General features: G+C 56.0%; 2 protein-coding genes across 9 annotated transcripts in view; one reads left to right on the top strand and one right to left on the bottom strand.

Annotated features, from left to right (window-relative positions):
• KCTD19 (potassium channel tetramerization domain containing 19) overlaps window positions 1-7,337 on the top strand; it is a 37,444-nt gene extending 30,107 nt beyond the window's left edge. For 3 of the 4 annotated variants that reach the window (XM_523391.6, XM_063797255.1, XM_016930044.4), the window contains exons 8-16: window positions 498-598; window positions 1,352-1,494; window positions 1,701-1,784; window positions 2,063-2,177; window positions 2,586-3,213; window positions 4,923-5,114; window positions 5,297-5,451; window positions 5,774-5,875; window positions 7,079-7,337. In XM_523391.6, the coding sequence (XP_523391.2) occupies window positions 498-598; window positions 1,352-1,494; window positions 1,701-1,784; window positions 2,063-2,177; window positions 2,586-3,213; window positions 4,923-5,114; window positions 5,297-5,451; window positions 5,774-5,875; window positions 7,079-7,192 (1,634 nt within the window). In that variant the 3' untranslated portion in view covers window positions 7,193-7,337. The remainder of the gene's footprint in view (window positions 1-497; window positions 599-1,351; window positions 1,495-1,700; window positions 1,785-2,062; window positions 2,178-2,585; window positions 3,214-4,922; window positions 5,115-5,296; window positions 5,452-5,773; window positions 5,876-7,078) is intronic. The other variant, XM_016930045.4, reaches the window with a different exon arrangement.
• On the bottom strand, window positions 6,717-17,929 carry PLEKHG4 (pleckstrin homology and RhoGEF domain containing G4). 5 transcript variants are annotated; one of them, XM_063797253.1, is made up of 22 exons: window positions 17,488-17,929; window positions 16,218-16,639; window positions 15,955-16,050; window positions 15,756-15,879; window positions 15,577-15,670; window positions 15,104-15,181; window positions 14,911-15,024; window positions 14,641-14,739; window positions 14,399-14,547; window positions 14,107-14,245; window positions 13,890-14,006; window positions 12,292-12,474; window positions 11,534-12,036; window positions 11,213-11,459; window positions 10,386-10,475; window positions 10,083-10,304; window positions 9,830-10,000; window positions 9,571-9,748; window positions 8,748-8,864; window positions 8,362-8,595; window positions 8,158-8,273; window positions 6,717-7,959 (listed from the first exon to the last, which is right to left on the bottom strand). In XM_063797253.1, exons 1-22 carry the CDS (start codon window positions 17,862-17,864, stop codon window positions 7,954-7,956), a joined length of 3,876 nt encoding a protein of 1,291 aa, XP_063653323.1. In that variant the 5' UTR covers window positions 17,865-17,929; the 3' UTR covers window positions 6,717-7,953. The 5 variants fall into 5 exon arrangements, 4 of the variants coding, with proteins under 4 accessions (XP_063653323.1, XP_063653324.1, XP_054525390.1 ...); XR_010152366.1 differs by lacking the exon at window positions 17,488-17,929 and having other exon boundaries at window positions 8,158-8,286; window positions 16,218-17,432; XM_063797254.1 differs by lacking the exon at window positions 15,955-16,050.
• Window positions 17,930-22,678: the final 4,749 nt, after the last annotated feature.

The following is a 22,678-nucleotide window of genomic DNA, read 5'->3' as shown; positions in this document are numbered from 1 at the left end:
AAAAGGGTTATGGGTTCATCTTTCCAGCATACAGCCCCCATTCTCCAGACATGCCTAGAGGCTTAGTCTCATAAAAGTGACAGGGATTTGATGAGAGTTGGCTCCATGACATTTGCCAAACCACGAACATAAACACACAGAGAGAGATTCCTAGCTTCAGTCTGAGTGGCCACATGAAAAGCTACACACTCAGGACACACCCAACCAGAAACCGGAGGCAGCTGGCATTGTAGGTGGACAGGGTCATCAACCCAGCTTTCCTGAGGGAGGAGGGTCAGGTGAAGAGGGGCAGTGCCCTTTCCCGCCTCACCACCCAGGAAACCTTGCAGCAAGCAAGGTTTATGTCAGGGATTTCTGCTGCTTCTCAGACTAGGCAACACAATATGACTGAGGAAAGATATTAAGACTTAACGTGAAATACACTACTAACCAAAGGGCCCTACCTGCTTTCCCTTCTGGCCATATGATGATGTGTTCTATCTCCTGGATTCCCATAGATGAGTGGACGGCAGAGATCACTGTGTATTCCCCACAACAGATCATCAAAGTGTATGTTGGAAGCCACTGGTACGCAACCACCCTGCAGACACTGCTGAAGGTACTGACGGCCTTGGCCGCCCTGCTCCCCATCTGGCATCACCACCTGAACTGCTCTGGGGGCCATCACCTGGCCCTCACACAGCTTCCAGCACTTGCTTAGAACAAAGGCTTTCCCGCCAGGCGCGGTGGCTCATGCCTGTAATCCCAGCACTTTGGGAGGCTGAGGTGGGCAGATCACGAGATCAGGAGTTCAAGACCAGCCTGACCAACATGGTGAAACCCCGTCTGTACTAAAAATACAAAAATTAGCCGGGTGTGATGGCACGTGCCTGTAATCCCAGATACTTGGGAGGCTGAGGCACCAGAATTGTTTGAACCCAGGAGATAGAAGTTGCAGTGACCTGAGATCGCGCCACTGCACTCCAACCTGGGTGACGGAGTGTGACTCTGCCTCAAAAAACAAAACAAAACAGAGCGCAAGTGGACCGAGTGGCCTGCTGGGAAGGCCCTCCAGAGTTTGCATAGGGAGGGGGCCAGCTCTGAGGGACCTGGACTGAGAAGGAGGTACGGTGGGCTTCCAAATGCCTTGAGAGGGTGGTCTAGGGGCCATCAAAAGTTGAAGCAGGGATGATGTGCTTCTCCCTGGAAGCTCTGCTCCCCACCGTGGTTCCTTGTGACTGACAAGACAGGGAGATGGAATCTCAAAGCCTCTGCTCTAGTGTAGTTGGAAAAGGGGGGTGAGAGAAGATTGACCTGCCCCTTCGCAAAGACCTAGCCTCTGAGACTGAGTCCGGTGTCCAACCCCCTCCAGTATCCAGAACTGCTGTCCAACCCTCAGAGAGTGTACTGGATCACATATGGACAAACCCTGCTCATCCACGGGGATGGCCAGATGTTCCGACACATTCTCAACTTCCTGAGACTTGGCAAACTGTTTTTACCATCTGAATTTAAGTAAGTGAAGCAAGGACGCAGTAAGATGAAATCACGAAGGCTGACCCCTCCCTTAGCAACAAAGGAGACCTGAGTTGCAGCCTTCAGGGAGGAGGTTATTTTATTTCCATCGTGGGAACTGTTGGCAGCGGCAGTTCCAGGAGCTCATGCCCCCTCCCACACTCTCATCCTAGCTGCCCAGCTGGATATCTCCTTGTTGTTTGCAGGGAATGGCCCCTCTTCTGCCAGGAGGTGGAGGAATACCACATTCCATCCCTCTCAGAAGCCCTTGCACAATGTGAAGCATACAAGTAAGGAAACTTTATCACGACTCTATGTTTAGAATTTGGTCCTTTAAATTCCTCTCGAAATCCTGTCCTAAGTCCTATTCCTAGAGGATCCTGATCTCCTTGGGTTTGAGTGAGTGAAGCAGGCCCAGGATTGGCCAGTGACCTAGGCAAAACCCTTTAAGAGCCCCTTCTTCCCTGCTGTCTAGCATTAACTCCCAGCCAAAGAGCAGATCTGACCAACTGGCCAATGGCCTGATAGAAGTCTCTACTCACTAACCAACCCCTCTTGGTTTCTGCAGGTCATGGACTCAGGAGAAAGAATCTGAAAATGAAGAAGCTTTTTCCATCAGGAGGCTGCATGTGGTGACAGAAGGGCCAGGGTCACTGGTGGAGTTCAGTAGAGACACTAAAGAAGTAAGCACCAGCCTCCTCTGGTTGGTGTTGTCCTCAAAAACCACTACCACCAGGCTCAGGGTGGATGGGGGTAGGCTCAGCTACTGGTGGGTGCAGCAAAATGAAAGAGCAGGGCCTACATGGGTTCCTAGGACAGGACCTGGCTTCTGAACCGTGAAGGAGGCACAGGAACTTACTGGCCACTTGTGGCCTGCGATGCTGATTGTATCTCCTGTTGGAATGACAGGCCACTGGGCTGGCACCATCCCCACTCAGCCTGAGCAAAGCTCAAATGGGTGACCCCTGTCAGGGATGGGATTGTTCGGGGAGAGCAAGTGAAGTCTTGGAGGCCCAGCTTATTAGATCTTGGGCAAGGCGTTGATGTCCATGCCCAACATATCCAGAGTTACTGTGCCCTTCCCTCCCCAGACCACAGCCTACATGCCTGTGGACTTCGAAGACTGCAGTGACAGGACTCCATGGAACAAGGCTAAGGGAAACCTGGTCAGGTCCAACCAGATGGATGAGGCTGAGCAGTACACTCGGCCCATCCAGGTGTCCCTATGCCGAAATGCCAAGAGGGCTGGCAACCCTAGCACATACTCACACTGCCGTGGCTTGTGTACCAATCCTGGACACTGGGGGAGCCACCCTGAGAGCCCCCCAAAGAAGAAATGCACCACAATCAACCTCACACAGAAATCTGAAACCAAAGACCCTCCCGCCACTCCCATGCAAAAACTCATCTCCCTGGTGAGAGAATGGGACATGGTCAATTGCAAACAGTGGGAATTCCAGCCACTGACAGCCACACGGAGCAGCCCCTTGGAGGAGGCCACCCTGCAGCTCCCCTTGGGAAGCGAGGCTGCTTCCCAGCCCAGCACCTCAGCTGCCTGGAAAGCCCATTCCACAGCCTCAGAGAAGGATCCAGGACCACAGGCAGGGGCTGGAGCTGGAGCGAAAGACAAGGGGCCAGAGCCAACCTTCAAGCCATACTTACCCCCAAAAAGAGCCGGCACCCTGAAGGACTGGAGCAAGCAGAGGACCAAGGAGAGAGGTGAGTCCTGTCCCCCTTTGATCTAAGTCTTATTCACAACAGAGAAGGCAAACTCTTTGGCCAAGATGGCAGAGCAAGTTAGTGAAAAAGGAGGACTAGACCCCCCGCTCACCAATGCCATCTCTGTGCCAGGCAGCAGACACAGAAATGACTGGCACATTGGCATGGCTGGAGGGGCCAGGAGAACACACACGGCGAAGGGATGAGTGCTGTGGGAAGGAGGTGCCTATGAAGCAGGAGCACAAAAGAGGCTGAGGGCTGGGGAGTCAGCAGGGGAAGGAAGGAGAAGTCCAGGATGTTTGGAAGTGCAGGGCATGGGTCTAGCTGGAGGCCAGGCTTCACATGCAGACGTGATAAAAGATGAGGCTGAAGACAGAAGTCATAAGGACAGGCCTTGTGGGCCAGCTTCAGGACGTGGTACTCCATTCTGACCAGGATGGGAGTGAGCAGCGTCTGAAGGATTTTAGACAAGAGCACGGGGTCAGGTGTGCCCATCAGAAAGTTTGCTCCAGGAGCAGAGGAAATGCAGCAGGAGCTAGGTATTCGAAGCCACTTGGAGTTCTTTCTAGGCTAGGGGAAGCAGGCTAGGCAGGTAGTGGAGGGAAGGAGGGATGGGCCAAGGAGAAGCCAGGTTTCTAGCCTGTGGGACTGCAAGGGGGTGGATAGGCCCTTACTGAGGTGTGGGTAAGAGAAAGAGCAGAGCTTGGGGAAGGGCACATACTGAGTGTGAAATGCCGAGGGACATCCAGGTGGAGAAGCCCGGGAGACAGCAGGGGCTACAGGGACTGAACTGGAGAGAGAGCGTGTGTAGCCAGCTAAGGGAAGGTGGCCAGGGAACTGTGCTGAAAATCGCTGTGCCAGGCTGCTGCCTCTGCTCCCTCAAAGCCCTGCCTGCAGTATTGTCACCTTCCCTATTAGTGGCTCCAGCCCTGCTTGGAGGGGCCTTCTTGGACTCTTGCCTGTGAGCCCTAAGTTGGTCTGTCAAGCTTGGGATGACAAATGTCCACTCTTTGGACATGCATCAAAGGCTGGCCCCAAAAGTTCTCAACTTAAAATTTTATAAAGATTTCCAGCCCTCAGCCCCATTTGATACGTCTTAGTTCAACAGAGGAATCTGGAGTTTCTTCGAGTTCCAAAATGTTCAGGATTTGGCTTGCAGTGATGCCAGGGCAATGAAGAGAGGAGTGGCCAGGACAGGCCCCTGCCAGCCCAGGGTGTCACTTCTGAGAAACTAGAGGTGGCAGCTGTTGCAAGGCTGGGGTGACTTGATTGTACTGGCCTGTCACCAGAGGTCCCCTTCCTGCTTGGGCTCTGAGGTGGCTTAAGGAGAGCCCCTGCTTATGTAGATTTGATGGCAATTGAAGAAAAGAATTTTAAAAGCCTGTGCGTGTGGCTCACGCCTGTAATCCCAGCACTTTGGGAGGCTGAGGTGGGTGGATCACCTAAGGTCAGGAGTTCGAGACCAGCCTGGTGAAACCCCATCTCTACCAAAAATACAAAAATTAGCCGGGCGTGGTGGCAGGTGCCTGTAATCCCAGCTACTCAGGAGGCTGAGGCAGGAGAATCGCTGGAACCTGGGAGGCAGAGGTTGCAGTGAGCCAAGATTGTGCCATTGCACTCCAGCCTGGGCAACAAGAGCAAAACTCTATCTTGAAAAAAAAAAAAATTTTTTTTTAAAGGAGAGCCCCCTCCCTATGTTGTTTTCACAGAAAGCCCTGCCCCTGAGCAGCCTCTGCCCGAGGCCAGTGAGGTGGACAGCCTAGGGGTTATCCTCAAAGTGACTCACCCCCCCGTGGTGGGCAGCGATGGCTTCTGCACGTTCTTTGAGGACAGCATCATCTATACCACGGAGATGGACAACCTCAGGCACACACCACCCACAGCCAGTCCCCAGCCCCAAGGTGAGGCTCTGGAGCCAGGCCGAGCCCTGCGCCTCCTCGTGAGGATGCCTGAGCCCCCTCCCAGGGTACTTCAGGCAGAGACAGTGGCCCCTGGGGGCCCTACCCCTCTCCCCCTCCTCACACTGTCTCTAAGGCCCTAGCTATTGACAGATGTGGCCACATCCACTTTCCCTCCTCCACAGAAGTGACTTTCCTGAGTTTCTCTCTGTCCTGGGAAGAGATGTTTTATGCACAGAAATGTCACTGCTTCCTGGCTGACATCATCATGGATTCCATCAGGCAAAAGGACCCCAAAGCCATCACAGCCAAGGTGGTCTCCCTGGCCAATCGGCTGTGGGTATGTGTGACAGGCCTCAGGCCCTGGGGCACCCTGTACCTTCTCCACCTCTTCCCCTGCCCCACAATAAGTGGTGCAAGGCAAGAGGAAGTAAGCCAAGATGGGGTTGAGGAGAAGGCCAGGGCCAGAAGAGTGGTGGGACAGGGAGGTAAGCAGAGCAGTTGCACCTGGACTGAGCCTCGGCCAAGAGGCAGATTTGCAGTGACAGTGCCCGCCCCCTACCCCTGTGGCTCTGTGGGCCCAGAGAAGTCCCTGCTCTGCATCTCACTCTGAGGGGCTAGGAGCTGCCCTAGCGCTGCCTGACTGTGGGCTCTCCTGGCAGACCCTGCACATCAGCCCCAAGCAGTTTGTGGTAGATTTGCTGGCCATCACCGGCTTCAAGGACGACCGGCACACCCAGGAGCGCCTGTACAGCTGGGTGGAGGTGAGGGCCACTTGCAATCCCTGGGAATCCACCGACCCTGTGGATGCCTCAGATGGACGTGTGTCTTGCTGCACCAGGGCTGGGCCAGCACTGCCCAGAAGGCTAGACAGGCAGCTTAGGCCACTGCTCCCAGGGAGGGAGAAACTGCATGAAATTAACCAATCCAGAGTAGTCCAAAAGCAGTATTCAGGCCACTGGTTTTTATAGTTTTCCTCCAATGATACCAACTGTGCCTTCATCACTAACAACCCTGGCCACACTTAGGGACACATATCATATGAGCCCAAGCTTTGACTCATATGGGAGTGAGGCCTTTTCAACCAGTGATACCAGCTTCACCTATCTGGCCACGATGTCACCAATTGTGTACATTCCTTTCATTTCTAAACTACTTTTAAGCATTCTTAGGCCGGGCGCGGTGGCTCACGCCTGTAATCCCAGCACTTTGGGAGGCCGAGGCGGGTGGATCATGAGGTCAGGAGATCGAGACCATCCTGGCTAACACAGTGAAACCCCGTCTCTACTGAAAACACAAAAAAATTAGCCAGGCGTGGTGGTGGGCGCCTGTAGTCCCAGCTACTCAGGAGGCTGAGGCAGGAGAATGGCGTGAACCCGGGAGGCGGAGCTTGTAGTGAGCCGAGATCGTGCCACTGCACTCCAGCCTGGGTGACAGAGCGAGACTCCGTCTCAAAAAAAAAAAAAAAAAAGAAAAGAAAAAGAAAATATTCAGTAAGGGCAAAGGAATGATCAAGGGTTTTTTTCTTTTTCCTTTTCTGATTCCTTAATCTAATTTTAACATTGAGGCCGAAACGATTTAGGCAGTTTCTCATTGATCTGACACTTCTATAATCAAGAGCTTTATTATAACACCTTTCACCACAAGCCCTCTAGTACCCAGTTACCATTAGGCATCTGGCTCATATGTGGTTTGTAAAGGTGAAGTCAGCATGTATGGCTAAAAAGCAGAAAACCAGTAGCAGGAAACATATTTTTGAACCTCCAGTCTTTCTGCTTTGTTCCCTGATAGCCATTTCTAGCCCCACCCTGTGAGATGCCCTGGGGCAGAGCTGGGCCCTAGAGCATCAAAAGTCCCCAATAGCCGGGCTTGCCCTGTCCCTGCCCCAATGGGAGAACCCCACCCACATGGAGCTAGAGTAGACAACTGGCCAGGAAATCAGGGATAAGACTGGCCTTTCCTTCCAGCTTACACTGCCCTTCGCCAGGAAATATGGCCGCTGCATGGACCTGCTCATCCAGAGGGGCCTGTCTAGGTCTGTCTCGTACTCCATCCTGGGAAAGTACCTACAAGAGGACTAGGGTGCCCAGAGATGCAGCCCCTCATGCCCCACCCGCCAAGTCTCATTTTAATTGGAGATAGCCCCAGAATGCATGTGCCCATCAGAGGGTACATATCAGTCTATTTTTTATTATAAACAAATAAAAGATTAAATCACACATCAAAGACCTAGACTCCTTCTCTGAGACACCAAAGGCCTAACAACCGGTAAGATAATTTTAGACAATTCTATTGAAAGTTATTCAAAAGGCATCAAGTCAAAATAACGAAACTGCCCCAGTAAAAAGGGGCTGGGCCTGGGGGCCAGGAAAGGCAAGCATGAGGGCCCAGTTGAGGTGGACCTGTCCCTATGGTAACTGAGCTCGGCTTTAAGGCCAGGCATTGGGGATCAGCTGCTAGGAGCCCACCTGTGTTCTTCCTGAGGGGTGGGGGCACCCTAGTCACTGCCCAGAGGCACATGGTCCCCCACCAGCCTACAGCATGGAAACACCCAATGTCTGCTCTAGCCTATTCTTAACCCACAACTGGGATGGGAGCTGGGGACAGGAGAAGGGGTCATGGGGCCAAGAGCCTATTCAGGCTCTACAACCAGACTCCCCTAGAGAGGCCCCGTGCCAGTTAGTCCAATGGCCACACACATCAGAAAGGGTAGTCAACAGCGTTGCACACGTAGGTTGGAGGTAGCCCAGGTGTCAGCCACACCCTGGTCACAGCAGATCCAGAGAGGCAATGTTCCTTGGAGCTGCAGGCTGCTGGATCTACTGCTCGTCCAGTCCCGGGCTCAGACCTGCAGGGCCAGGCCAGGCATGAATGCCTGCTTCCCTGACTCTGGACCCAGGGGGTGTCTGGGGAATGGCTCTGGCCCACCCACCCCAAGCTCTACCCAAAGTAAAGGCCTAGCCTGGGCTGGGGAGGGGCTGGTCACAGTCACAGGCTCAGCTTGGGCTGGGGAAGGGCTGGTGGGTATAGGGCAAATGGCACTCACACAGGGTAAGTCCTCGAGGCCCCTACCCAGGGCCTGCCCTGACACACAGCTGCTGTCAGAGCCACTGGAGCCACTGGCTGATGGGCATTGGGACGAGACCTCTGAGTCCTCAGCAGCTAGGGAGGGAGACTGGGTGAACTGTCAGCACGGGAAGCCCCAGACCCCAAGCCATGCCCTCCTGCCTCTGGCTAGGCCCAGACATACTCAAAGAGGGCTGGCCGCCCAGCTCTGCCTCAGCCTCCAGTGCTGCTTCCTCTGGGAAGTTGGGATACAGGGGACAGCGGAGACCCAGAAGAGCTGGGTCTCTGTACAGGTGCAGGTTGAGGGACCCCAGAACAGAGCAAGAGGCAGGGTCTCCAGGAAGGGAGTTCGAGGCCCCCAGGTAGAGGCTGTCATGGTCAAACGGGGCTACGGCAATGGACGCCCGAGAGCGAACTTCTGCATAAGAGAGAGGGTCAGGTTGGGACAGGCCAGAGCCTAGCCTGGCCCCAGATCCCAAGGAAAGTGCGGGCCAGCACTAATGGAGGGTCACAGTGCTTCCCGCACAGCTTTCCTACTCCTACCCCGACACCCTGTAGCCTGCCTGCTACCTCGGCACTTCAGGACATAGTTGACGGTGCGGTCGTTGATGGCTTCCTCGCTGGAAGCAATGTCTCGGAAGGCCTTGTTCCCCACACCCATGGACACCATCTCAGCCATGCGCACCTCTGGGTGGAGAGTGGACATAAGTGGGATGCTTCTGGACATAAGCCTGTCCTTGGGCCTCTACCACCCCCCAGATAAGTCTTTCCTGTACACCTCCATCCAGCACATTAACTATCCTGTGAGCTGAGCCTTTCTAGTGCCAGGTGCTCTCCTCCAAACAATCCTGTGGGACAGGTGCCATATTCCCCTTTTAAAGATGAGGCCCCTGGCTGGGCGCAGTGGCTTCCCAACACTTTGGGAGGCCGAGGTAGGATTCTTTGAGCCCAGGAGTTCAAGACCAGTCTGGGCAATATAATGAGACCTCTATGAAAAAATTTTACAAATTAGGCATGGTGGCACATGCCTGTAGTCTCAGCTACTTGGGAGGCTTAGGTGGGAAGAATGCTTGAGCTCAGGAGGCAGAGGCTACAATGAGCAAAGATCATGCCACTGCACGCCATCCTGGGCGACAGAGCGAGACCCTGTCTCCAAAAATAAAGAGAGAGAGCGCCATGATGCCCCTTATATTCAGAGAAGTTCACGTTGTGTCCAAAGTCAGAGGCAGTGACAGCAAGGCTGCCTGGCTTTGAATTCCTTTCTCCTGCACTGGTGGCTGTCGCTGGGCCTTCTCCCCACTTCCCGAGCTTTTCCCAGGTCTCTGGGCTCCTGTGGGTCAATGTAAGCTCTCCAGTGAGGGGAGTGTGGCGTGAAGGAGGGGCATGGACCCACCCTTGTTGTGGACGGCCTGCCTCCAAAGCAGGTGGGAGATGTCAGCTGTCCAGGCCTGCTTGATAGCCAGGCTGGAGGCCTGCAGCACAAAGGTGTCCCTGGCCTTGCGGCGGCGGAACCAGATCTCGAAGCGCAGGCTGCTGTTCCCACAGCACTCAGTGAGACCAAGGTCTGCCATCTGTGGCCAGCGGGGAGAGAGGGGCTTGGTAAGGCATGGGGCGGGAAAACAAGTGGTGGGGCCTGGGGTGGGCAGGTCTACCTTGAAGGAGCGCTTGTAGGCAAATGTGTCAACCCCTGTGGGCCCATGGCGAGGCTTGCTGAAGAGCAGCAGCTCCTCAAAAAGGAAGATGCGGCGCACGGACTTGTGGCGCCCAGTGCGCACCACAAACTCATCCTGTCGCACCAGCTGCCCCTGTTCCTTGAGGTTAACCTGCAGAGTTGGGGGCTAGTGGGTGGCCGGCCTCTTCTGCCTTCTTCTTCACACCCACTGCCCTTGCCCTGGGATGACTCACATCACAGCCCTGGATGGCGTCCATGGCCAGCAGGTCGTTTCCGTGCCGCAGCTGGAAGTGCACAAGGCTCTGGGCCTCCCGCAGCGCACTGAGCTCCTGCGTGGGGCCCCCGCAGGCCCGTGCCAGCTCCTGCAGCAGCAGTGCGTACTTGCCCATGCGCTGGATGGGCTTTAGCAGGTAGGAGGCCAGGTCCAGGTGGTCCCCCAGTGCTTGCTGCTTGTCCTGTGGGCGGATGGGAGGCCACTGAGTGGTTTGGGGGCACTCCCCGCATCCCCTACTCCTCCTAATCTCAGGTTCACTTACCTTGAAGAAGGTGTGCCCATAGCTTGACATCAGGGCATCGGAGCGAGGCTTATTCTTGCTGTAGAGCGCGTACATCCCAAACTGCACCCTCTACAAGGACATGTTGCTCAGCCCCAGTGCAAAGGGGCCAGCTCCCTAAGGCTGGCACAGGCTAGACCACCCTCAGCTTGAGAGGACCAAAATGCCAGTAGATGCCTCTTAGGGGGGCCTCCCCTACAGACCCAGTCTTCCCTGCTTTGAACAAGGGGTGATTTGGCAAGAACAGTACTGGGCAAAGGGAGTGTGCCCACAGGCCCCCAAGGAAGAAGCCCCTTGCCCTCAGACTGAGCTCCTGCCTTCAGCTCTGCTCCTCCCACGGCTCTAAGAGCTCACCTCACCTGGGACTGTCCTGCTCACTACACTCAGCCACCTCCTTGGCAGGCCCCCTTTCCTCCACACGACCTTGCACTTGCTCTTTCCTCTGGGTGGGACACTCACTCCAGCCCCTCCCCTATTCCTCAGCTTAAACATCAGCCTCTCAAAGACTTTCTCTTGTACCAGGTGTCCTGGCACCGCACTCAGGCCCTCTAAAGTGGAGCCCCTGCCCCGCCAGTAATTCACAAGCATCTATCCTGCTTATTTTCCTCCTAGCCCCAACTATAATCTACAAGTATCGTTCTTGCTTCTATGTCTCCTCTACTGGACTAAGAGCACCCTCAGGTGCAGGAGCCTGCCAGTCTTGCTCATAGCTATACTCATAGCACAGGGACTGGCACCAAGCATGTGCCCAGCAGCAACTTCGGGAGTGTGGCAGAACGAGCTGATACCACATGGCCTGTCGGGCTTACATGGCGCAGGAAGGCATAGGCCACTCGTGGTGGGTGCCGGGTGCAAGCCTCCAGCTCACGCAGGAAGAAGTGGCAGTGGAAGTCCCGCAGCTTCTCCAGGTTGCCAAAGAGGTGGGCACGCTGGCCGCGGAGGCCCTGGGGCACATCGGGGCGATCCAGCTCGGGGAAATAGTTCTCCATAGTGTACTCTAGAGCCCGGACATACTCCCGCTCCGTGGCCACCATCTCTGCCAGCACCAGCTGTAGCCTACCAGGTATGGGGAGTCAGGACCCAAGACATCTCTCCTTTACTGCCCTCCCCGCCCTGCCTACTGCCCATACCTGTTGAGGCTCCTGGGGTCAGAGCTGCCTGGTGGAGGCACAGTAGGGGATGCCTGGGGCAGGGCACCTCCTCCAGCCTCTGGTCTGCGGCAGGCAGCAATAGTGGCCGCATGGTGGCAGTGGCAGGCAGGTTCACTGAGACTCTGCCCCAGATTCCGATCGAAGCTGTAGGCCTTCCTCAGGGGAGGGTGGGCAGGTGCAGCGGGGACCTGGCTGACACACAGGCTAGCTGTGCTGCCCACCGGTGGTAGCTTCAGTGAAGCCTCAAGCTTTTGGTCCAGGGCCAGCCAGGTGTCCTGGCACCGCGCCCAGGCCCAGCGGCACTCCTGGCGGATGGCCTCTGAGCCCAGCCCCGTGGCCAGAGCCCACATCTTTCGGAAGTGAGCAGGAGGCAAGTCAGGGTGCCTGGTCCAGTGCAGCTGCAGCTGCTGCAACACAACCCCCGGGCGTTCCTGCTCCAGCTCTGCCAACACTCGCTGCCCCTCCTCAGCCCACGTCAAGGCCTGCAACACCAGGGCCGGACAAGCATTAGAGGAAGATCCTACCAAGCCTGCTGGGCACTCTGCTCCTCTACCCACTCCCCATCCCCACAGGATGCTGTCCAGGACACAGCCCCAGTGACTGGGTTTTAGGGTCAAACTGAAGACCAGGGAAGAGAACAGGCAGCATGACCAAGAAAAGCTCAGGCTCTGCTGAAGCTGGGGCTGCCATCCCTCCGGCCTCATGGATCACTTGGAGCTGGGGAGACTCTCACCCACCTCCCTGAAGAGCTGAAACAGCCTCTCAGCATCCGCCAGCCGCTGGCACCGCTGGGCCAAAGCCCTAGAGAATTCAGTCAGCTGGGCTCGCAGGGCCAGAAAGCGTGCCCCAGGGGGGCCCAGTTCAGCCGCCTCCCAGCCAATCAGCGGCTGCAGAAACTTCTCCCCTTGCCTGACCTGCTCCTGCAGAGACAGAGACTAGGCTCAGCCAGCCCAGGCCTGGCGGTCCAGCCCCCAGACCCAGATACTTCCTGCTGACATATCGACATGTCCCCATCAAGTCTGTCCTGTGGTGGAACATCTACCCGTATCTCCCACTCCCCACCCACATCCACTCCCCTTCTCCACAGCCAAAGTTCCTAGAGGAATCATCTGTCCTCACCGTCCCGTCTCGCCCTCCGCGCCAGCCCTCTCCAGCTCCACTCTGCCCCGTCCCCAGCGCTTCTCAGGCCTCACTGACTCCAACTCTCAGCGTCATTCAGCCCACTCTCTACTGGGCTCCCCCAGCTCCTGCCCACGCTCCTGATTCTCCTCACTCTTCTCTGGTGGCTCGTCCTGCTCCCCTTCCCTCACCTAGGCCATTAAACACTGGGGATCCTGAGGACAGTGCACTCGCTCTCCCAGGCACTCTTGTGTGACCAACTTCAAACGTCATCCAAACACCTGGCCCACCAAGTGATCCTCTCCAGCTAGACCTCTCCTCTGAGCTCCAGGCCCAAGACCCAAGGGCCCTCCTCTCATCCCTCACAGCCATCTCGAGCATGCCCAAGACCGGACTCTTGAATGCCCTTCCCCCAAGATGACCTCATCTCCTAGTCTCTCAGGGAACAGCACCCATTCATCCTTGCAACATCCCTGTCCCTTACCCTCCCACATGGGTACATAGCAAATCCCATCAACTTCTCCAACCCGTCTCCCCTGCCACTATCCTGGCCAGAGGAGGCACTATTTCCCACCTAGACTACTGCAATTGCCTCTTCACTGCACTCCCTATGCCCATCCTCCAAGTCACTGTCTACTTGGAAACGAAGGCAATCTTCCTAGAATATGGATCTGATTACGTGGCCTTCCTGATTAAACTCCACACTGACTGCTACAGGGCCCAGTGATGTGGCCACTGACCAGGCTTGTCCCACCGCAACTCCCCCAACTCTTTCTTCCTCTCTGCTCTGCATTTCAACCTCACTGGCCTTATGATTCCTCAGGCACACCGTCCTCCATCCTGCCACAGGACCTTTGCACATGCTATCTTCCAAGCCTGGAATGTGCCCCCATCCTCAACCCTCTTCTGCCTGGTTGACCTCAACTTATCTTTCAACTCTCAGCTCAAAAATCACCCAAAAAAAGCTTGCCTGACACTCCTGCTGGGTAAAGTCTTGGTTATACCCTCAGGCAGAATCACCTGCACTGATTCTCTCCAGAGATCTTGCCTGGGTTTACAGGCACATATATGACTGTGATTAATTACAACTGATATCTTCTATGGGACTATAAGGTCTAAGAAAGCAAAGGATTGAATTGCTTTCACACAGTTCTGCATTCCTAGTGCCTGGCATTGCATCCCAATACCCGTGGCATGAACAAGTGACCACATATACCTGGGCAACCTGGTACAGCTCCTGAAAAGAGCCTTGGGCCTGGAGCAGCATGTCCAGCGAGGGCTCCCCAGCCTCCTCCAGTGCTGGCCAGCCCACCTGCTGCAGCCACACTTCAATCTGGAGGAGCACAAGCAGGGAAAAGTGAAGAGAGCTGCTACGGATTGGGGGCTCACGTCTGAGATCGGGGCAGGGCCCACTCTGGGCAAGTAGTTCCGACCTGGTGCAGTCCGCTTTCTCGGGCCTCCAGTGTTTGGACCAACTCTAGGGCCTGTATTCGCTGGTTGCTCTGCAGGGTCAGTTGGTGCAGCAATCCATCCACCCGGTCATATAGCTCGTCAGCCTTGTCCATTGCCGTCCTGGTGTAGGGTACACCATCTGAGACCCCCTGCCTTGCACCACTCCACCCTGTCCTGGCACCACAGTCCTGCCAGGTTCTGAGCTAGCCAGATGAGTCCTGGCATAGAATATGGTGGGCTGGGGCAAGATCTGGGGGCCGGGCTTGCACTCACCTGTAGTCTGGGCTCAGGGTCACCTCTGGGACCTCTTGCTTCAGCCATGTCAGCTCCCGGCCCCCCTGGCATTGTAGCCATGCCAGCCATGGCGAGTCTAGCACCTGCTGCATCAGGACCTCTGTCTGCTGTAGCAGCTGATCGACCTCCTGTGATTGAGGGCAATAAGCTGTGGAGGTGGCCGTGGGAGAGAAGGAGGGAGACAGGGAGCATTCATGGAGGGACTGGGAGGGGACACTCACCCCAGGCTCCATGGGCTGGGGCACAGCCTTCACACTTTCGATGGCCCCCTGGAGCAGGGCACAAGCTGCCTGGCAGTTCTGTAGTAGAGCTTCCAGCCGCTGTAAGCAGGGGCAGGCATGACCGGAGCAGCATGCAGTGTTGGTCCTGGGCTTCCTGGGTTCCAGGCCACTGCAGCCAGCTTTGTCTGGTTCAAGCCAGCCCCAGAGAGGCTCCTCCATGATCCCAAGTTGCCTATATGACTGCCCCCATGCCCCACCCAGTGTACTGACCCTTCGGAAATCCAGCCAGGCCTGGTGGCAGTAAGGCAGGCCTCCTCCTAGCGAAGTGGGCAGCCCCGCCGTTGGGATGTGGGTCAGCAGGCTCTGAGAGGGCAACTGCTCCAGCTACAGGAGAAGAAGGTGTTGTGACCCAGGCCTGGGGGGAGGCACCCCACCTCTACCCCTAGCCAACTGGGCTTAGTACCTGCAGCCCGGAAGGCACTTCCTTCAGCAGCGTGCTTCCCACTAGCAGCACCTGGTACACGGCCCCTGGGGCTGCTTCCTGCAAGGAACCTGAGCTCAGCCCTATCCCCAACTCTACAGAAAAGGGCATGGTGGCTCACGCCTGTAATTGCGGCACTCTGGGAGGCGAGGCGGGAGGATCACCTGAGTTCAGGAGTTCGAGATCAGCCTGGCCAACACATGGTGAAACCCCCTCTCTACTAAAAAGTACAAAAATAAGCTGGGCATGGTGGCAGGTGCCTGTAATCTCAGCTAATTGGGAGGCTGAGGCAGGAGGATCACTTGAATCGGGGAGATAGAGTTTGCAGTGAGCCAAGATTGCGCCACTGCACTCCAGCCTGGGCGACAGAGGCAAGACTCTGTCTCAAAAAAAAAAAAAAAAAAAAAAGAAAAGAAAAAGAAAAGGAATGAGGGGAGCTACAATCCTGTACTCACTTGTAGTTGGCTGAGCCCAGAGAAGAGGGAGGAACTTGGGGCACAAATTCGGGCATCAACTAGCACTGTCAGTCCCAGTGCCTGTACTTCGGGCCTAAAGGGGTGAGCTTCAGTTCAGTACCTGACTCCCAGTCCTCACAGCTGGCTCAGGCTCAGTCTCCCAACCCTCTCCCTCAAACCTGGGGATGCTTCGCAGGTACAGCAGGAGGCGGATGAGTTCCTGGCTGCTGCACTCAGACTGAAGCCAGGCTGGGCTGTGGGCACACAGAAGCAGCACTGCCCGGCCTTGGACATCCCGAGTCCCTGTGGGGAGGAAGCAGTGAACTCCTGCCGTATTGGGCCACTCCACCTCCACCGCCTCTAGGCCCACCTGGCTACCTGGCAAGGTGGCCATACCACTGGCCAGCAGCTCCCAACAGAGGTCTTGGGCCAGGAGGCAGTCAGCAGGCTTAGGGAGGCCGGATCCACTGGGGGCTTGGGAAGGGAAATGACTTGGGTCTGCCTTGGACCACCTATCCAGAGACCCCTACTTGGACCCGGGCTTCAGCCTGAGTAGGGTCAGAGACCTCCAAAGTCTTGACACTCATCTCTCCAGGCATCCCCATTCCCTTCCCAGACTTCCCTAGCCCAGCCTTCCTTACCTGCCTCCAGCAGCTTTGATGATATCTCTGATAAAGGGTCTCCAAGGCCCACAGGGTCGCTGTCCAATGCCCCAGGGCTCAAGCCAGATGGCATCGCCCTGCTTGGACCTGGGTCCCCTACCAACCCTACCCCTGGGGTGTCACTCTCACCCTGTGCCAAGCTGAGGTGGGAGGACATGGGGCATAGGAGACTCTCCACTCCAGAGGGGCCTGGCCCTTCTGACAGGACTGAGGAGCTTTCTACTGTGCCCCTCTGGGCATCACCCGACTCATCTGCAGCTGGGGGTAACTGGAGTTTCCTGGACAAGGGGCTGCCCTGTAGCTCCTCATCCTGGGTGGCCCCGGCTGGTGGTCTTGGAGGACCTGGGTCCTTAACGTGCATCTGGGAAGCAGGTTCCTCCTCTTCCCAGGCATCCCTGAAACTGCACACAGCAAATCTCCAGTCGGTGGCATGGCCCTGAGAGTCTGGGGACTCATCCCCATTCTCCAGGGGCCTTTCCATCACGCCCTCCTAAAGGTGGGCCTGCTCGGGGCCAGTGGGAGAGGGCTGGGTCTCAGTGTGAACCGCGCTGAAGACAGTCGAGTGGGACTCAGTGGGCAATGCAGGCGAAGGGCATGGGCCGCAGGAGGTGCCAGTCTTAGTGCCAGGGCACAGGAACTGCAATTGAGGCCTGGGAAGAGGGAATAACGTTAAGGGTGTCCCTCTGTCCAGGTCCCCCGTCGGACGCCCGTGGGCCTCTGCTCCGTGCGCGCCCACCCTCAGCGTCCTCACGGCCACGCTCTGCAGGCCCATGCCCGTGGGGGCGGCCCCGCCATGGCACCACGATGCCTCGCGTTCGCTCTCCTGCCGGCACCCCCAGGCCCTGGCCTTGTTGCAGGGCCTGCCGCGCGCCACCCCGTCGCCCGCTGGCGACACTCACGCCCCCGGGCCGAGCCGCGGGGAACCGTGAAGCCGGACAGCCTTCGAACAGACGGCGGCCTCGACGGCCACTACAGCGCGGCCGCGCGGCGTCACGGGGCACCGCCTCCTGGCCGCTGGGAAGGGAGGGCAGGGCCGCCGGGGCGCCGCGCAGCGCCGCGCCGCCCCCTGGAGGCCGGAGGACGGAGCCACAGCCCGAGCAGGTCTCGACGGGGCACAGCCCTGCCGGCGGGGAAGACAAGGTGCGGGCCCTGCAGCAACCCCCGCCCGCCGCCGTCCTCTCCGTGGGCCCGGACAGCCCGCCAGCCCCGCCCCGCCGCACCCCCGGGCCCCGCAGACCGCGCGCCTCACCCGCGGCGTCGCAGTGCGTGGGTCGGGGCAGCGACCAACGGTCGGCAGCTCCACCGTGGCCACTCCCCGGGCCTGGCGAGGACGCCGGAAGCGCTCTCCCGCCAGGAAGGCCGCGTGGGTGCGCGAGGGTGAGTGCGCGGGGGGCACCGCGGGACGGGGCGGGGCGGGGGCTCCCAGGGGCTTCCGCGGCTGAATGAGCCGACGGGAGGGGAAGGCCTTCTGTGTAGGGAAGCGGGGTGCTGCCTCGCCGCGGGCACCCAGAGACAGGTCGCATGATCCCACGTGGGATGGGGCTGCCATCCGGGTGGGAGTGAGACCAATGGGTGGAGCTGACCCAGGCCTGCCAGAGTCCACCAGATCCTCCACCCCTTTGCCATCCCTGGCACCCCCTTACCCCCTTCTCCACAAAGTCCGGTGCAGGAGGCTGGTGCTGAGGTGGGGTTCTGGAGCCAGAGCCCCCAGCCCAGGCCTGGCTTCTCCACTTACCTGCTGGGGGCGCTCCAGGAACTCTGCTCTTTGAGCCTCACCCTCCTCACCTGTAAAAATGGAAAGTCATTTTTCTCCTGGGGTTGCCGTGAGGACTGGGGAAGACTCCCTGTGTTATACGTTCACCCGCTGCCAGCACTCGGGCTGTGTTGGTGCCCTGCCCCCTCATTTCACCCGCAGTCAGGGAATCCTGAACTGATGAAAGCCACTTGGGTAGCTGTGCGATTTGAGGTCCCTTTGGGGCATGTGGGCCTGGCCCGACACTCCCCAGAATTTGTGGGAAGATTGTGGGAAGGTCAGCTCTGTGACCAGGAGAAGACCCTGAGCCCCACAGTGTGCCCAGGCCCATGGTCCCTGGGGAGAGGGGGCACCGGGTGCAACGGCTTCCCTGGCTCTAAGGCAGGCACCTCTTTCATGAACCTGGGGATTACAACAGGCACAGTGGGACCAACAGCAATCTCCCCACCCAGCCCAGCCCAGCCCCCAGAGTCCAGACTTTCAGGCAGCTACCGAGGAGCCTTCTTCATGAGCAGGTCTGGCTGCCAGAGGGGAGCCTTGGAGTTGTCCTGCTCCATCCCTAACTCCCAGCCAGACCTCTCTTCCCACCCTCCTGGCTTCAGGAAGCATCATCCAACCTTGGCTTCCTCCCCAGTTCTGTCCCAGGGCCACCCCCACTGAGTCACTGCCTTCTGCTCCCTCCCTCCCCTTCTGCTGCCCACCAGCACCCACCAGCCAAGTCCCCCAGGAGCCCTAAGAGCCGGGGGGGACCTGCTGGCGGGCACACATACCCCTGTGAATGCCAGAGGCAAAGAAGAGCCTCAAGCCACAGGCTATAGCTGACCCTGGCACCCTGGGCACAGCAGGCAGATTCAGGGGAGGTACAGCCATACTGAGATAGAGGCAGGGCTGGGCCCTGGTTTCTCCACTCCACAGAGAATGTGTATTGTAGGCTTCATGGAAACAGAGACTGTATGTTATCCACTTCCGTACTTTCAGCATCCAGCACAGGGCCTGGCACAGAATAAATGCTTTGGGGCGCCTGACACTGATCACACTACCCCTGCCCTCCTGAGGCTCCACATCTATGTATCCCATGGAAACCAGAGTCACAAATGGAGACAGATTCAGAGACTCAGCCTGAAAGGAGACAGAAGAGGCCGAGAGCTACAGGTTGCATGGCCCAGGATGGCAAAGGTACAGATAGAAATGAGGACACACTGAGGCCTAGTGGGGAATATTGGGGAGCTGGGCCTGGAGCCAGCCAGGGGTGGCTGACCACAGCAGGCTTTGTGGGCTGAGCTTGCAGGACTGAGCAGTGACTCATGGGGCCCATCTCCGTGGCTCTCCTGGCAGCAGAATCAACTCACAGCAGCCCTTTCCACTGAGATCATAAAATGGGAATGGGCCTCCCTCCCCTGACCCTTCCCCAACTCTCCCTCAGCCTCCCATTTCTTGCCAACATGACTCAATCAAAAATAAAATGGGCTGGGCACTGTGGCTTATGCCACAAAATCCCAGCACTTTGGGTGGCCAAGTCAGGCAGATCACCTGAGGTCGGGAGTTCCAGACTAGCTTGGCCAACATGGCAAAACCCCATCTCTACTAAAAATACAAAAACTAGCCAGATGTGGTGGCACATGCCTGTAATCCCAGCTACCTGAGAGGCTGAGGCAAGAGAATCACATGAACCTGGAAAGCAGGGGTTCCAGTGAGGCAAGATCACACCACTGCACTCCAGCCTGGTGACAAAGCGAGACTCTGTCTCAAAAATAAATAAATAAATAAAAAGGAGGGGAGGGCTCTGGGCCTCACTGGGTCTAGTGACAACAGACCCACAGTCATTCACCTTGCACACCCCTCTTCAGTACTACCCCAAATACTGAGGGCAACAAATACCCCAGAACTTCCAGACCTCTCTTGCCTTTGGCGTAAATAAACTCCAAACTCCTTGGTATGACAGTCAAGGCCACTTAGAGGCATCACAGCCTTCCCATCTACCTCCCAGACTGGCCTGGAAAACAAATCTGATTACTAGTCTAGTCTCACACTGGCTCCTCTTCCTGAAGGCCCATGCCCATCTCCCCTAATCAAAATCCTTCCTCATTTGAGGCCTGCGTGCAGCATCTCCTTCACGAAGACTACCCCAGCCAAGTTCTCTCAGCTCAGGCCACCCTGCCCAGTCACATGGCAAGGACCCATGGATGAGCACTTGACGCACTTGCTCTCCTGCATCCAAGTCACCTGCCTGCCTCCCTGTCAAACCCACCATGTTCATCTGCCCCCGCCACTGCAACCTCCATCTCCTGGGCTCAAGTGATTCTCCTGCCTCAGCCTCCAGAGTAGCTGGGATTACAGGCATGCACCACCATGCCCAGCTAGTTTTTGTATTTTCAGTAGAGATGGAGTTTCAGCATGTTGGCCAGGCTGATCTCAAACTCCTGACCTCAAGGGATCCACCCGCCTTGGCCTACCAAAGTGCTGGGATTACAACCATGAGCCACCGCACCCGGCCCGACAAATAATGACATTTATGACCCCTTACCTTGAGCCAGGCCCTGGGTAGATTCTTCCCATTAAATTTTGTCATTTAATCCTGATAGCAGCCTTATGAAGTGAGTATGATTATCTCATTTGAGAGATGAGGACACTGAGGCTCAGAGAGAGCATGTAACACACCCAGAATGACACTTGTGAGTGACAGCTGGGGCTGTTGACTCTAAACTGTTGACTATGGCCGGGCGCAGTGGCTCATGCCTGTAATCCCAGCACTTTGGGAGGCCGAGGCGGGTGGATCACCTGAGGTCAGAAGTTCGAGACCAGCCTGGCCAACATAGCAAAACCCTGTCTCTACTAAAAATACAAAAAATTAGCCGGGCATGGTGGTGGGCACCTGTAATTCCAACTACTTGGGAGGCTGAAGCAGGAGAATTGCTTGAACCTGGGAGGAAGAGGTTATGAGCCAAGATCATACCATTGCACTCCAGCCTGAGTGACCTGACTGATACTGTCTCAAAAAAAGTAAAAAATAAAAATTAAAAAAATAAACTGTTGACGACTAGTTAACTACGAGGCCTTATCACTGTGGCCTGTAAACAACCTAAGGGCAAAGCCCAAGTCACTCTTCCTTCTCATCACACCTTCCCTGCGCATAATGCAGAAAAAGTAAAGGTAAGTTGGCTAAAAGTATAACCTTCCAAGTGTGTCAAAAGTCCTTCAGATCCAGACAGCCAGAAAGTAGGTTAGTTATTACCTAGGGCTGAGGAGGGCCAGGGATGAGGACTGACTGCTCATGAGTACAGGGTTTTTTGGGGGATGATGAAAATGTTCTAAACTTAGATTGTGGTAAGGGCTGCACAACCCTATGGGTATATTCAAAACACTGAACTGTACACTTTAAATGGGTGAATTTTTATGGTATGTGACTTATATCTCAAATATATCTCAGCTACTCAGGAAGGCTGAGGCGGGAGAATCAGGAGAATAGCTTGAACCCAGAAGGCAGCGGTTGCAGTGAGCCGAGATTGCACCATTGCACTCCAGCCTGGGCAACAAGAGTGAAACTCCATCTCAAAAAAAAAGAAAAAAAAAGAAAAAAAAGAAATCCCTAGATAAGAGCAGTCCCAAATCCAATTCCCCTGGTGTCTAAAGGACTTAAAACAAAATCAAAAACTTTGGCCCAGCACAGTGGCTCACGCCTGTAATCCCAGCACTGTGGGAGGCCGAGGCAGGTGGATCACCTAAGGTCAAGAGTTCAAGACCAGCCTGGCCAACATGGTGAAACCCCATCTCTACTAAAAATAACAAAAATTAGCCAGGCATGGTGGTGCTCACCTGTAATCCCACCTACTCGGGAGGCTGAGGCAGGGGAATGGCTGGAACCCGGGAGGCAGAGGTTGCAGTGAGCCGAGATCGCACCACTGCACTCTAGTCAGTGCAGTGCAGTATATGTGTGTGTATATATATATGTGTGTGTATATATGTATATATATATGTATGTATATATGTGTGTATGTGTATGTGTATATATGTGTGTATATGTGTGTGTATGTATATATGTGTGTATATATGTGTATATATGTGTGTATATGTGTATATACATGTGTGTGTATATATATGTGTATATATATGTGTGTGTATATATGTGTGTGTGTGTATGTATGTGTGTGTATATATATATGGGGTTTTTTGGTGTGTGTGTGTGTGTGTGTGTGTGTGTGTGTGTTTGAGATGGAGTCTTGCTCTGTCACCCAGACTAGAGTGCAGTGGTGCGATCTCGGCTCACTGAAACCTTCGCCTCCCGGGTTGAAGCTATTCTTGTGCCTCAGCCTCCTGGGTAGCTGGGACTAAAGTCGTGAGTCATCACGCCCAGCTAATTTTTTGGATTTTTGGTAGAGACAGGGTCTTGCTATGCTGCCCGGGCTAGTCTTGAACTCCTGGCCTTAAGCGAACCGCCTGCCTTGGCCTCCCAAAGTGCTGGGATTATAGGTATGAGCCACTGTGCCCAGCTCTCAAAGATTTTTTTTTTTTAAGATGGAGTCTCTCTCTGCCCCCCAGGCTGGAGTACAGTGGCACGATCTCAGCTCACTGCAACCTCTGCCTCCCGGGTTCCAGCCATTCTCCTGCCTCAGCCTCCCGAGTAGGTGGGATTACAGGTGAGCGCCACCATGCCTGGCTAATTTTTGTTATTTTTAGTAGAGACTGGGTT

This window comes from Pan troglodytes, chromosome 18 (assembly GCF_028858775.2).
Source record: "Pan troglodytes isolate AG18354 chromosome 18, NHGRI_mPanTro3-v2.0_pri, whole genome shotgun sequence".
NCBI classification, from domain to species: domain Eukaryota; kingdom Metazoa; phylum Chordata; class Mammalia; order Primates; family Hominidae; genus Pan; species Pan troglodytes.
This window is presented reverse-complemented; position numbering and strand designations above follow the sequence as displayed.

Excerpts from the sequence above, each read along its gene's own strand:
- PLEKHG4 (XM_063797253.1), bottom strand. The coding sequence starts at position 17,864 with ATGGCAAAGGGGTGGAGGATCTGGTGGACTCTGGCAGGCCTGGGTCAG. Across the intron at positions 16,640-17,487 it reads CACGCACTGCGACGCCGCGG|TTTCAGGGATGCCTGGGAAG; the intron begins GTGAGGCGCGCG and ends TGCTGTGTGCAG. Across the intron at positions 12,037-12,291 it reads TGTTTCAGCTCTTCAGGGAG|GCCTTGACGTGGGCTGAGGA; the intron begins GTGGGTGAGAGT and ends CTGGTGTTGCAG.